The sequence below is a fragment of the Triturus cristatus genome, chromosome 7 (genome assembly GCF_964204655.1).
Source record: "Triturus cristatus chromosome 7, aTriCri1.1, whole genome shotgun sequence".
Classification (NCBI taxonomy): Eukaryota; Metazoa; Chordata; class Amphibia; order Caudata; family Salamandridae; genus Triturus; species Triturus cristatus.
This window is the reverse complement of record NC_140590.1, coordinates 1,704,302,581-1,704,317,375: the sequence shown is the minus strand read 5'-3', so window position 1 is coordinate 1,704,317,375 and position 14,795 is coordinate 1,704,302,581. Positions and strand designations below refer to the sequence as shown.

Below are 14,795 nucleotides of genomic sequence, written 5' to 3'. Positions count from 1 at the left end.
GACTTCCTCACATTTGGTTTTAATTCCACCAACTGTCCACAAGCATCGTTTTTCTAAGTTTAGTTTCAAGTGCTTAGACATGGCTTTTGTTGGTTCTGCAAATAGTGTTGTCCTATATATGTTCTGATCACAGATCACGTTACAATATCACCCTATAATGCTCCAGCCTTCTGCTGTTCCTACCCCTTCCTTCACTTGGTTGGAAATTTGAGTGTAACTATTGATTACCGTGTAAGCAGTACATCCATATCATTCTATGGAGTTTAAGGTATCTACTCTCTGGGTCTTGATTAGTGTCCTGTATCTGGGTGTCAAGGTCTCTTATGCTGAGTCTTACCAACCCTGCTACTTTTTGTCTTCCCTGTGGCTCATGTTTGTACTCTATACCTCTTATTCTTCATTCTAAATTCGTTTTTGCTCAGCCTGTGAGTTTCCTGAATGAATATCTCTGCATCCTGCTGTCTGAATAGATGGAGGGCATTCATCTGCAAGACCTTTTACAGGAACGAGCTCGGTTGGTGGGGATCGACCTGAAGGATGAGTATTTGTTGATTCCTATTTTTTCTCCACACTTTCGATTCCTTCAATTTTGTTGGTGCCATTGGTAGTACGAGTTAACCGTGCTGCTCTTCAGCCTGTCCTCTGCCCCTTGGTGCTTCATCAAGATTTTTCATCCGGTGATACAGTTCCTCGGGGAATAGGGGTTACTTCTGATCATATATCTAGATGATCTTCTCATCATGGCACAAAGCACAGAGACTGCCTTAGTTTATCTTTCGTAGGCGGTGCAACTCGTCCAAGATTCGTATTTCATAATCAATGGGGAAAAATCTCTCATAGTCCCAACTCTGTCTGGTGTTCTTAGGGTTTCAAGTCCACTTGGTTCTAGCGCAGCTCAACATGTGAACATTTCATCTATCAAGAAGGAGTAAATGAAGGACCTTGCTTCGCAGACTATATCATTGAGTATTTTGGGAAGGTTGGTGGGCCTTCTGGCGTCGTCATTTCAGGCCATATTTCCCGGTCCCCTACATTATTAGTCGTTACCACACCTCACATTTTACATCTACTGAAGGGTTTATCTTACTCGGAACACAGTGTTGGAGGAAGCCAGGACGGGAATCTCCAGGTGGTTGGTTCATATGGATACCTTGAATGGCAAGGCAATTTTTGCCTCTCTTCCGGAGATGATCATACAGTCGGATGCCAGCAGATAAGGCAGGTAGGTAGACGAGATGCGGCCAGGTAGAGACGGGGGCAGATGGTCCCCAGAGGAACTGAATCTACATATTAATTGCCACGTGCTGTTGGCTGGGGCGTTTGCTGTATGGGCTTTATCTATGCACAAGGTGAAATATTGCACCCTGCTTCGGATGGACAATGTTTCAGCGGTTCGGTACATAAACTGGCTGGTCACGTATCCTAGTGGAGATTGGCAACGATTTCTGGCATTGTTGCCTACAGCATCAGATATCGGTGACTGCGGAGTACAATCCAGGTCAAGCAAATGTGGTGGCAGACTGCAACTCTGTTTTTCAGGGATTCCAGCTATTTGAGGCTTCATCCTCATGTCTTCAGAGCCCTCAACAGATTATGGGGCATCTGCAAGGTGGATTTGTTTGCCATTCGCCTGAATACTCCGCTTCTGATGTTTTACAGTTGGAGGCCGGATCCTTGAGCAGTGAGTTCCAATGCCTTTCTTCAGTCTTAGTCGTGGAAGTTGCATTATGCGTTCCCACCTTTCTCAATGATCCAGAGGGTTTTGTCTCATATGTGCTGGCAATGTGTGGAACTGATTTGGTGCCCCTCTTTTGGAAGGCTCAGTTGTGGTTTCCAGAGGTGATGGCACAGTCTTGTACTTTGCTGTTTCAGATTTTGCCATTCCAGTACCTTCTAGTGTGTCCACTAATGCTTCGGGCCACATGTCACTTATGGCATGGAGGATTTTTAGGAGACCATGCTAGATGGCCGGAGTTTTGGACCAGGCTGTGTTCTTCTTGTCCCAATCTTGCCCCTAGTACTCACAAGCGATATGCTGCCTCCTTGCGCCGACATCTTCATAGGTGTGGTGAATTGGAAATTGATCTTCGGGGGCCCACTGTTCCGTTGATCACTAATTTCCTTTCTGAACCGGCTTTTCATGGTTTAGCCTATCGCACGGTTAACAATTTTCACTCTGTTATTTCAGCGGGTCATCCTCGTGTTGATAGCAGACCTGCAGATGAGCACCTGTTAATCTGTAAACTTTTCTTGAGTATCAGGCTTGTTTGATCCCTCAACAGAAATATTCAGTTTTGTAGGATGTGAATCAGGTTCTTCAGTTCTTATGGGCTTGTCCAGCGAAAGAAGATCTTTCGCGCAAACAGTTATCAGCAAAGTTGACTCTACTTGTATGCCTCCTTTCTTGTAGGGGAGTATCTGACGTAAGGCCTTTGGATATAACAGGTAGAGTATTTACTCCTACAGGGGTTTCCTTTCGGATATTTAAGCGCTCTAAGATGAATTTACGTTGTGTGTCTTATCCGACTTTTCTGGACAATCAGAAGTTATGTGTGGTATGGTGCCTCAGGGCCTATGGAGATTGTACCCGTGAGTTTCGTAGACGCCCTGGATGTCATTTGCTTATTTCATTGCAAAAGCCCTTTCGCCTGGTGGCTTCCGCGATGTTGCGTCACACGGTTGTTGGCTGAAGAGGGCATTGATGTGACCACTTTTGGGTCCCATGCGGTCTGTGGTGCTTCGGCATCTAAAGCTTTTTGCTCTGGTTCTCAGTTAAAGGACATCATGGCAACAGCTGATTGATCGTCTGAGTCCACTTTTAAGATTCTTTTTATGACAAGCCAATTGTGGATGTAGCTTCATTGGTGGTGGCTCAGCTTCAAACTAGCATAATCTGAAGCCTCCGGTCCTGACATAAAATAATTTTTTTCCTAGCTAATGCATCAAGAATTTTCAATTCTATTAAAGATACGGAGCGACGATTATCCCACCCGATGCTATGATTTACATTATGTTGTATAGACAGAATTGTTAATGTTGTTAGCATACTATTTGGATTTGATACTATATTGTATAACCTTTACTTTGATTTCAGATTCCTCTTTTGGAGAGTTTGGATGTTACGATCCTTTTTTCTTTTTGGCAGGTGCGGATAATAAACCAGCATTGACGCTGTTTGAGTGCACGGTTGGAGGTCTGCTGCCAATGTTTTGGGGGTATTTTCATCTTTTAAAAGCATCTAAAGAGAAGCAGGAAATCCTCTCTTTGCAGCGGTTCCCATCTTGTTTTCTCTGCCACAGTGTGATACATGCTTCTCACCATGTGACACTGTGAAGGGAACCAATATGGTGTGACACAGGTCTGCCACTGTACCATCTCACTCCCTCATTAGGCAGCTGCGCTCACCTTCTTTCTTCGCAACAAAATTTGCACCTGGACCCTGACAGTCCAGGCATCGGACAGGAAGACTAGCCTTCTAAGAGTGTCCAGTGTTTCTACTGTGCTTAAGCTCTAGTTGCTGCCAGTGCTGACTGCCAAGCCTGGCCTCAGCACGACCTCTCAGCTGAATATGCCATTTCATCTGGAGATCTCAGGACTGTTTCAATGCTGCATGGATCCAGCAGTGCAAGTTGTAACCCTGTTTTGAATAATCAGCTAGTAAAGTAAAGTAACAGCTTCAGCCCAGCAGAAAATATTAAGTTTAGATTTCCGTTGGCATTTCCATTATTTTAAAAACAGAAAATGTGTTTTTCTTATCATGTTTCCTGGGGGTGGTTCTGCAAAGCTCATGGCTGGCACATTGAAACACCCCAATTAATTGCTTCAACCTGCACACCTTAGTTATGAATTTCTACTAAAGTACTTTGTTAATACAATGAGACAGTGTGTGCTGCTTCATTCATTGGGTCTGCCACTGTCCCTAGAGAAATACTCGCTAAGCTTGGTGCGCAGAAAACTACGTACCCTGGTGAAGCGCACTACCTAATGACCCCGAGGGGTTCGACAAAAACTGATCAATTAATCAAAAGTAAACATTTACTTGTCTTATTCGCATTCAAGTATATATTTATTTAATTGGATATATCAAAAGAAAATCATGATATCATTGTAAGTCCATTTACAAATCAAACACTTGTGTTATCTACAGAACATTTGTATACAAGTCAAATGGAATCGACAGATATGCATCATTTAATGACCCCAGTGCATTTCGGGTTCCTTGAACCCTTCTTGACGGGGATGTGGTTCATCAATCAAATGAAATGATCATAGTTCCACCTGCCGGAACACAAAAGGTAATGTATGTTCAAAGATTGTACAACTGTACGTAAAATTACGTAAATTTATCATTGCATGCTAGCATTCATGCCAACCCAAAGTAATGTCCTGATTCAAACGTCCATGAGAAAGTGACCACAAATTCCCAACTTAAAATAGGAAACGTGTAGAAACCGATTGTGAAATCTCTGAAAATCACTGCCTGTGCTAAACCATGCCGTGATGAGTGTTAAACTGTATCGTGACTGAAACCATTACATAAAAAGTATTCACAACGTGTATTGTGCTACCTCGTGATTTAGACAAGGCCACTCAGTGCTATAACGTGTAAAAACCCAACAACAACACATACCTCCTTAAAATGCCTCAAGCGTTTGAAAATCTGCCATGTAACGACCGAACCGTGGTTCGACTCAGCTTCCAATGTAAAATAAGCGCTTGAACATGCATCTACATCATAGGAAACCCACTGTTACTGCACAATCCGCTATTCATGTTGCACCAACTGAAGTTGGTGCAAAACAAAGTTTCTCTTGGTTTTTCATTAGAAGGACAGCATGTTAGTCGGTCTCTTACATCGGGGTGCAATAAAGTTTAATTTGATCCTCCCTCCATGGGCGTGCCCGGGAATTTAAAAGCAAGTCTCTTGCGGTCTAACGTTTTGATGGCGTAATCGCGTAGGTGTCGAGGATAATGGTCTGACGGGTAAGCTGTTACACAGTGAAAATTACGGTGCAAGCATTAATTGGCTCGCGCCTAGACTACGCCAACATCCTTTACTTAGGTCTTCCTGAGTATCTGCTGACTCGTCTGCAGATAGTTCAAAATTCTGCAGCCAGGGCAATCTTCGGTTTAACTAGAAGATCTAGGGCCAGCAATCTCCTTGTCTCTCTGCATTGGTTGCCGATTCGTAAGCGTATCTTCTTCAAGACCCTAACTACAGCTTTTAGGGCGCTTCATAATTTCGGCGCTGAATATCTGCAGAGAAGGGTCAATTTCTATCTTCCATCTAGACCTCTGAGATCTGCTGCCCAGGCCAAGGCTATTGTTCCAACAGTGAAGCGTGCTCGCTGTGGAGGTCGCTCCTTTAGTTACCTTGCACCCCGCCTCTGGAACACATTGCCCTTGACGTTGCGGGAGTGCACCAATCTCTCGGTTTTTAGGAAAGGACTTAAAACCTATCTGTTTGCTTTGTAATGCTGTTATGGTTAATTCTGGTTGTGTTTTCTGTTATGGCTGTTTGTTTGCTGCTGGTATTTGGTGTGATGATCTTTAGCGCCGGGACGCTCTTTGGAGCAGCTGAGCGCTCTACAAAACAAACAGTAACATAACATAACATAACAGTGAGCGAGGAACGTATAAGCCGTCCTTGGGAACTTTCAGTAGTTAACCGTAATCTTTACATTTATTTAGATACACACAACGAGGGATTTACAATTATCATCAAGGGAGCGCTAAGATTTTGGTGAGTCACACTGTTTAAACTTCAGTTGGTGCAACATGAATAGAGGATTATGCAGTAACAGTGGGTTTCCTATGATGTAGATGCATGCTCAAGCGTTTTTCTTTTTTTTTTTTTTTTTTTTTTTTAATATTGGAAACTGAGTCGAACCACGGTTCTGTCTTTACATGGCAGATTTTCAAACGCTTGAGGCATTTTAAGGAGGTATGTGTTGTCGGGTGATTCCACGTTCTAGCCCTGAGTGGCCTTGTCTAAATCAAGAGGTAGCACAATACTTTTTAACATATTTTTTATGTAATTGTTTCAGTCAAGATACAGTTTAACACCCATCACGGCATGGTTTAGCACAGGCAGTGTTTTTCAGAGATTTCGCTATCGGTTTCTACACATTTCCTATTTCAAGTTGGGAATTTTTGATCACTTTCTCATGCACGTTTGAATCCGGACATTACCTTGGGTTGGCATGAATACTAGCATGCAATGATACATTTACGTAATTTTACGTACAGTTGTACAATCTTTGAACATACATTACCTTTTGTGTTCCGGCAGGTTGACTATGATTATTTCATTTGATTGATGACCACATCCCCCTGAAGAAGTGTTCAAAGAACCCGAAACACATTGGGGTTGTTAAATGATGCATATCCGTGGATACCGTTTGACTTGTATACAAATGTTCTGTATATAACACACGTGTTTGATTTGTAAATGTGCTTGCAATGACATAATGATTTTCTTTTAATAGATCCAATTTAAAAAATATGTACTTGAATGCGAATAAGACATTTGCCTCGAGTTGTGTATGTAAATGTTTATTTTTGATTAATTGATCCGTTTTTGTTGAACCCCTCATTAGGTAGTGCGCTTCACCAGGGTACGTAGTTTTCTGCGCACCAAGCTTAACGTTGAAACAACCGCCATGGTACCCAAACAGAGTTATTATTTACTAGGTTTTCATATGGATTTGCTCACAATCCCAATGACTGGCATCACTGAAAAAAAGACCTTCATGGCAATAAAATATTAACAGTGTATCACCAACCTGCAAAGTTCAGGTTCTCTGAATTACTGCGACCAGAAAGACGAGGGTATCTATGTGTTCAAGCAGTGTTGCTTTTTGTAAATTTGGTAGCTCCTGTCACCAAGGTAACTTACACTCTTGAGTAATTTGAGTAAGTTTACTATTTGTCATAGTCTAGCAGTACACATGGCCAACCACTGGTACTTCAACCCCCCTCCTTTAGAAAATAATGAAGGTAGGGACTTAAAATAAAACCTTTTACTAAATATTGTTGAATCAAAATATTTAAAATAGTTCATTATATAAATATATTTAAAATTAATGTGAAAAATATAGGAAAGTACCCATGTAGTATTATGACATTTAAATATTTTATCAATCAAATATATATTTTAAAAAGTACATATTTAATACATGTTTAGATCTTGTATAATCATATAATAGGTATGTACTATTTTTTTATATATTTTTAAACGTGTTTATATTGATTTGATCCATAGTTGTCATCTACTTCCACACTGTCAGCCCTAGACCATGTGGGGCATTACTTTTCTTTCCTCCACACCATGAAGTGGCTGCCAAGATATTGCCCATTGAGTAGCGGCTTTGATACTTAAGTGTGATTGTTTCTTTTTTTCCCTGCTCACATTTGTTTGGAATTTATGCTTGTGGGATGATGCACTAAAAAAACAGCCCTTCCTTCCTGTTTCATAGCTCTGCCACTGAGTTACCTTTCTTAACCAGTCTTGCTCTTTGCAAATCGAGTTGTTTTGTTGTTGCTTTTCAATTTCCTTTTTCAACTATAATGCATTTCTGACCTTGGTTTCTTTTTGCCCACAGAATCCGTTCCTTCTGGGCAAGATCTGCTCCATCCTACAGACATTTCCGGTGATTCTGTTCGGCCTAGCCACTTTCCACAGGAAAGGAGCTGTATCCTGCAGTAGTGCCAATATTTGATGTGCTCAAGACTGTCTGTGACTCCAGTGTTTTAGGTGTCACTCACGGAAACCATACACATGTGAGCGGCTACTTGATAAATTGCACTGAGTGGAGTGTGGTGTACACTTGGGGTACAAAGTAAGAAAGGGATTATCTACTGGAGATGTAGAGGGTGGAGCAGGGTTACCCAAGAGGCTCTATAGAATGTCCTGCTGATATATAATGAGAAATAAGGTGTCTACTGGAGTATGGAGGATGGCGTGTAGTATACCGCTTCTCTTGTAGGGGATTTCCGTGATAGTCATAATCATGTGAATAGTCCCGCCCATGTCCGTGGACCCTGGAGCATTTCATTAGATATATATATCTTCTTAAGTTGCCATCTTCTGCCTTTCTTCAGGAAGGACTGCAAATACATTTAAGAGATAAAAAGACAATAATGCAGCCTAACCAACTAGGCTACACTGGCCATTACTTCATCCTAAAGTGAAAAAAGATAGCCAGTTTAACTTTCAAATTTAGCAATTTTACCGAGTTTCACACATAGAAAACTCCCCTTCACAAAACTCCTTTTTTCATGATAGAGATGAGAGGGATTGGACAGAGAAGCCCCCATAGGCTGCCATTATGTGTCTGCAAATGGATACTGTGCCTTTAAGAGTCTCCAGAGACCCCCGGTATCCCATGATGCACAGCCAGAGGCAGTTACTTTCAGTTCTTTTTTCCGGCTCCTGCTAGCAAGACCCTGGAGCATTGAGCTCTACCTTTTTTGGTATTCTATTACAAATTAATTAAGTATTTGGAGTTTTTGCAGCGTCACTCTACGTCTTTGGCCTTTATCTACCTTCTGCTGTGCTTTTTTGGCAGAATTGCTACAGTTTTTCTTGTTAAAATGCCTTCTCTGTTTGACAAGTGTCCTGACTGTGGTAGGAAGAAGGCAAAGTCTGATGCACACGGAGTCTGTGTTCTGTGTTGGCCTGTCTCTCATGTCCCTGACACCTGCTCTATTTGCAAGACCTTTTTTAGGCTCACCCTGTGTGACAGAGAGAAGATCCGGTTCCAAGGGTTGGAGCAGAGAAGACAGAAGGCAGCATCTAGAGCCTCTGGGCAAGGAGAGGGTAGGTCCTCTACCAAAACCCATGCTTCGACTTCTGGGGGCTCCCCAGTCGAAAAACAGCAGAAAAACGATGCCGGTCCCGATCAAGAGCAGGTATGACTACTATATGCTCTCCGTCAACTCGGGGCTCTGGGTCGAAGCGACGTCGAAGATCAATGTCGAGGAGAAGAACAGTTCGGTCTTGGACGAGATCGCTGTCGAGGGTGGCCCCACGTTCAATGTCGACTCAACGAAGATCGGCGTCGAGACATCATAGTCATCGATGAGAGTCACACAGGCAACGGCGGTCGCCGTCGATGCGTCACTGCCGATCGCCGTAGACGAGAAGGCCGACATCGAGGAGAAGGTCGAAGTCACATAGAAGGTCGACATCGAGGGGACAACACCGGCGTCGAGGTACCGTTCTGGGACCCGCCCCGTAGTGAGCCTGTCAACGTCGACGGGGAGTTCATGTACCAGACTACGTCAACGCTTGCCGTCGAGCAGTAGATCGACATCGAGGGGGAGGTCTGACGTTGAGTCCAGGATGCATTATTTGCGACCAGCTCGAAAATGGAGGAGGTTGGTCTTTTCTTCTGGTTCGGAATACTTGCGTACCTATTCACCATCAAAGAGGCCTCCTGCTGCTCGTGAACCGGTGGCCCTGACAGTGACACCGCCACCACCGCCAAGTCCTGCTCCTCCACCTCCGCCGCCGCGGCCTCCTCCTCCACCGCCTTCTCCATAGTGTCATAGTGGTGGCGGCAAGGAAACAGCATGCTACTGCTCCGACTTTCACTGTACCACCGGATAAGGAAAGCCGTAAGCTGGATTCGGCGGGGAGAAAAGTTCGCAACACCGCGGCAACATCCATGAAGGCGGCTAGCTCTACTGCCTTGCTGGACCGCTATGACAAATTCCTGTGGGAGTCGCTTCAACAATTTGTGTACCTCCTACCCAGGGACAAGCAGGAAGATTTTCAGGAGATAGTGAACGAGGGCCTGATGGTTTCAAATCAAGTCATCAGCGCCGCAGTGGATACTTCTCTCCTGCCAGCCCACAGGTATTTTACCACGGAATTGCTCAATGGAGACATGCTTGGCTTCGTCTTACTTCGCTGAAACCAGAGACGCAACAGCGCATTTCAAATCTACCGTTCTCTGGCACGACTCTTTGGCTCCCATGCGGATGACGAGATGGCCCGCATGAAGAATGAAATGGAGTCTTTGAAGGCTGTAGGTCTAGAGAAACCTAAAGAACAGCGAAAAACCTTCCAACGGCGTTATTCCTTCCAGACGTTCCAATGCTCTCGGGGCCGCCAGTCCAACCACCAGCAGTGTCAGCGGTCTTTTCAGCCGTTTCAGAAACACCAGTCGCTAGGACAGTCCAACCAGCAGTCTGGACAAGGGAACAAGGCCCCTGCTGGTTCCAAGCCCTGAAGGAATCCTTCCCCCTTGTCCATTACCCACTACCTATTTCAGAAATCTGTAAGGCTGCCACTTGGAAGTCAGTCCATACATTTACTGAGCACTACTGCCTAGACACTGATGCTAGGGCAGATGCTCAGGTTGGGCAGGCTTCACTTCGGAATCTCTTTGCCCAATAGTGCGGTTGTTCTCTGTTTCTTCCACCGCTATGAAGTTGTTTTGGGATGGGCTTGCTAGTCTATTCACATGATTATGACTATACACGGAAATCCCCTGTAAGGAGCAGTTTCTTACCTGTAACTCCAGTTCTCTTGTAGGGGTATTTCCGTGATAGTCATGAGCAACCCGCCCGCTTCCCCGGTGGCAGACATAGACGTATCCCAGACTCAGCAGACTCTACTTCTTTACGCCTTCAAAAAGAACTGAAAGTAACTGCCTCTGGCTGTGCATCATGGGATACCGGGGTTCTCTGGAGACTCTTAAAGGCACGTTATCCATTTGCAGACACATAATGGCAGCCTATGGGGGCTTCTCTGTCCAATCCCTCATCTCTATCATGAAAAAAGGAATTTTGTGAAGGGGAGTTTACTATGTGTGAAACTCAGTAAAATTGCTAAATTTGAAAGTTGAACTTGCTATCTTTTTTTCACTTCAAGATGAAGTAATGGACAGTGTAGCCTAGTTGGTTAGGCTGCATTATTGTCTTTTTATCTCTTAAGTGTCTATGCAGGCCTACCTGAAGAAAGGCAGAAGATAACAACTTAAGAAGATATATATATCTAATGCACATGGGCGGGACTATTCACATGATTATATGACTCACGGAAATACCCCTACAAGAGAATTGGAGTTACAGGTAAGAAACTACTCCTTCCTCTTTCTCCAAAGGCCCCCCCTATCCCCATTGCGCCTCCTCATCGTTGAACATCTCAGCAACCACATTTGGAGTGACAGGGGTCAGAACAAAGACGTATTGTACTGATAGTGGCAAACACATAAAGCTTCAGATTTGAACAAGGTAGCTCTGAGGAAAATATTCTGTTGCCAAACCACAACACATAACAATTGCATTACAACAGGATTGGCTGGGAAGCACTGTATCGCTAGCAATTAACGTTAGTGAATACTATTGTTATTATTGGCAATTGTTTATAGTCCTTCCTGGCATTAGTTATATTTCTTTATAAGTGCACATTAGTTTATCCATACTACTATCCTCATTTCTTTTAGCAAACTTTGGACACCAAAGTCTTCCATTTCATTCAAGAAGTGTAAGATCTTTAGTGAGCAGGGCAGTGGAATTAAATATAATATGACAAAGCACATCCACTGTCACCTCCAAGCATTCCTTAGTCTGCACTGCAAAGGTCTTTCCAGCCCTCTCACCACGGGATCACCCCAAACTTATAGAGTCTCTGAAAAATTCATTCATGAACAGCTATTACCAGCTTTTGATTGAAGTAGATAACATTTGCCTGATAAGTGGTTATTTGTATGTAATAAATGAGAAGGAGCTACCATCATGTGCTTCTAGGTGGTAGTGGCGTATCCCAGACACTTTAAGGCTTCTATTCAGAAAGTTATCACAAAGAATGTCCTTAAATTCCGAGTCTGCAAAATCCTAGGTTGCTGTACCAGACATTCAAGAGTCCAGCAGATCTCAATATGGGTGAAGCAAAACCCCTCATTATTAAGATTGTGTTCCACTTTAGTTTCCCGGACCAAACTCTGGTTTTGAATGCCACACCCTCATTTCAAACACATCCTGGTTGTAAACACTACTCCCTAATTTCCAGGTGGTTTACCTTTATTATGGCAAGCAGAGGAGTTTATTCACAGCTCTTTGATATCAGTCACAGCTCCATGACCTACTTTGAACTTCTAAATCCTGTGTTCAAACATCACACTGTGCCCTGACGAAAATCATGGTGTGACATTTCAAATACACGTGATGCACATTCACACACCCCGAACTGCCAAGTTTTTGATATGGACCTCTGTGACCAGAATGAACTCTGAAATGTTGCTGAGTACATACTGATAACGACTCTTATCTCCAACAGGAAACCTCCAACTGTAACTAAGCCATCAAAATGTGTGGTGGCCCGACGATCTGCATCATACCGATTAATCCCTCTCCGCCGGAAGCAGAGACGCCGGACATATGGCTTGTTTGTGAAGCAGTGGAAGACATCCACCTACCTGTCTTCTGGCTGGTGGGCAGGCCATGGAGTTGATTCTGGTGGCGAGACATCTGTTGACCAACATGCGTTGCCTCAGTCAGAGATAGGCTTTTCAGTTGATACCGTGGAAGACGGCTGCCACTTCCATGAGCAGGATAAAATTTTGATCTGTGATCGTTTTCTTCTTGGGGAGTGTCCTGCAGGCCTTTCGTGTATCCGTCATCATGTCCCATGGCCGTACCACTGGCAGCTCAGACTGAAGACTTCTAAGAAATGGGTCAGCCTTGGCCCAATAGCACAGGAACATCTAGAACGCCACTACTGCAATGTCAACACAGAACATGTCACACTTGTGGACAGGTAAGTGGCTATAAAGTGTGTAGTAACCTCTATATTGCAATCCTTCCTTTGTGTCCATTATTTTGTATCCGGTAGTTAGCGTTCCAAGTCCTGGATGCAGTGTGAGGAAGAAGAGATGAGGTTGGGGCTGTACTGAAGGAGCAATAGAGCTCTTGGTGAGGTTCATGTGTAGCCAAGTGCTTATGCTTTCATGTTTACCTAAGGATAAATAAAGGAGATGTAAATGTTGCCTCCTATCAGCCTTCCAGCGAGCTGCAAATAGACATTTCCATTGCACAGTTTTGCTGTTTGGAGGCGGAACTGAGTCCAGTAGCACTAGCTGAAAATGTGGGTGCATTTTCCTGCAAAACCTTTCTCTTGGCAGGAACTTATTTGGCTGGAGGCTTTCACAACCGGAATAGTGTCCGATGTACCTCATACATTGGTTCATACCTAGCATGTGTTTGGACTGCAACTACCTATGCACCTTTTCATTGCTTGTCTACTCTTTGCCGAGTCCCACCTCACTCTGTAGTATCCAAGTGGCAACACATGGCACTGATCAAAATTCCTAAATAAAAGTGTGGTGTACTGTCTTTTGATGAGGCAATGTAGCGGATAGTGGGCCAGATGCAGTCATGTGATGGACATTGGACCAGTATTTTTATTTGCAGATGTGGTCCAGAGCATTCGAGTAAGCTGCTTTTTAGATGTTAGAACTTTCATGGTCCTGTGGCAGAAGTGTATGTGATTGCCCCAGTTAATTAACCTGATGTGTGAACCTCTTCCTTGGAGACTGTTTCCAGGTTGATATTTGCTATATCTCTTAAAGAACCATGTGTGTTACTGGAGTCCTTGGTTGTAAGATGCTGGCTGTCATTGCAGTCCTAAATATATTTCTACTTTGGCAATTTGTTTGAGTGAATTCTGATGCTGTCCAGGTGACTTGCTTCACTTTAGTCACTCGCATACAGGTTTATGATGTGGGACTTCTGTTTGATGCTTTGATACTAACAGCAAGACTTTAGCCACCTGGTTGTCCTTTGAATGGTGACTTTGGGAAATCCTACCTTCTGATGGAAACTTCTAAATGCAGATTCCTCAACTTTTAAATTCCCCCACCTGCCACACTGAATTGGGACCTTTTGTTTATCACTTGCTCTCCTACGCCAAAAGGTGGTGCCATCAGACACATTGGTGACCGTGCACGTCCACCAGAAGTAGCGACGTTAGTCATACATACCACTATCCCTGTGTGCTGATGCCAGTTCCTTTCTTTCCCTTCCCTTCAACGTGGATCCGGAGCTCTGCTCCTATACTTGGTTGGTGTTTCACCAAATCTAAATTTGTTTTTGGATAGGTCCAGGTCCCACTTCAAGTCACCTTCTTCGTATCAGTTAAAGACAAAGCTGAGAGATTTTTGCACAAAAGAACGGGGTTTGGGGCAAGACGGAATTGCACCTATCTCTAGTAAGCAGTTTTATCCAAAAGGGTAAGGTGCTATGGACTGGAGTTTCAAAGCCCCTAAAACTCCTAAGACACAGATGTCTCAATTTACTAAAAACAGCACACAGTGGTCCAGCACTCTTAATGCAAATTAGTATTCACTATAAATAACACAGTTCCTCCAAATAATGGCAATTCAGCAGGGTTGTTTCTATCATATTCTTTATTCTTAACTTCTTTTTCAAATTGATTAAAGGACCGTAGCCAACGCGTTTCGTCCTCTCGGACTTCTTCAGGGCTACAAATAACACATATATTTACAAAACATTAATACGTAATATTTACACACCCTAAACAATACAACACAGAATAACATTATGTACTCGTCCCCAAAACTTAGGAGCATTGAATTATTAAAAACTCAGACATTGTAGGTCTCATAACTTTTTTTTTTTAATTGCATTCTTATTTATCCAGAAATCGATTTCTATTAATATATTTTTAAACAGATCACAATAAAAGTTTCGGTGGGTTTGATAATTTTACAGTTTATACAGTCGTTTAACCAGATATATAGAAAGTTAGCATTTCTTACCAAAAA

The 14,795-nt window shown here is 43.3% G+C and overlaps 1 protein-coding gene across 3 annotated transcripts in view; it reads left to right on the top strand.

Moving 5' to 3' along the window:
• LOC146812816 (protein mono-ADP-ribosyltransferase TIPARP-like) overlaps positions 1–14,795 on the top strand; it is a 280,445-nt gene that overhangs the window by 111,959 nt on the left and 153,691 nt on the right. For all 3 annotated transcript variants that reach the window (XM_085619925.1, XM_085619924.1, XM_085619926.1), the window contains exons 2-3: positions 7,605–7,782; positions 12,290–12,769. In XM_085619925.1, the coding sequence (XP_085476051.1) occupies positions 7,781–7,782; positions 12,290–12,769 (482 nt within the window). In that variant the 5' untranslated portion in view covers positions 7,605–7,780. The remainder of the gene's footprint in view (positions 1–7,604; positions 7,783–12,289; positions 12,770–14,795) is intronic.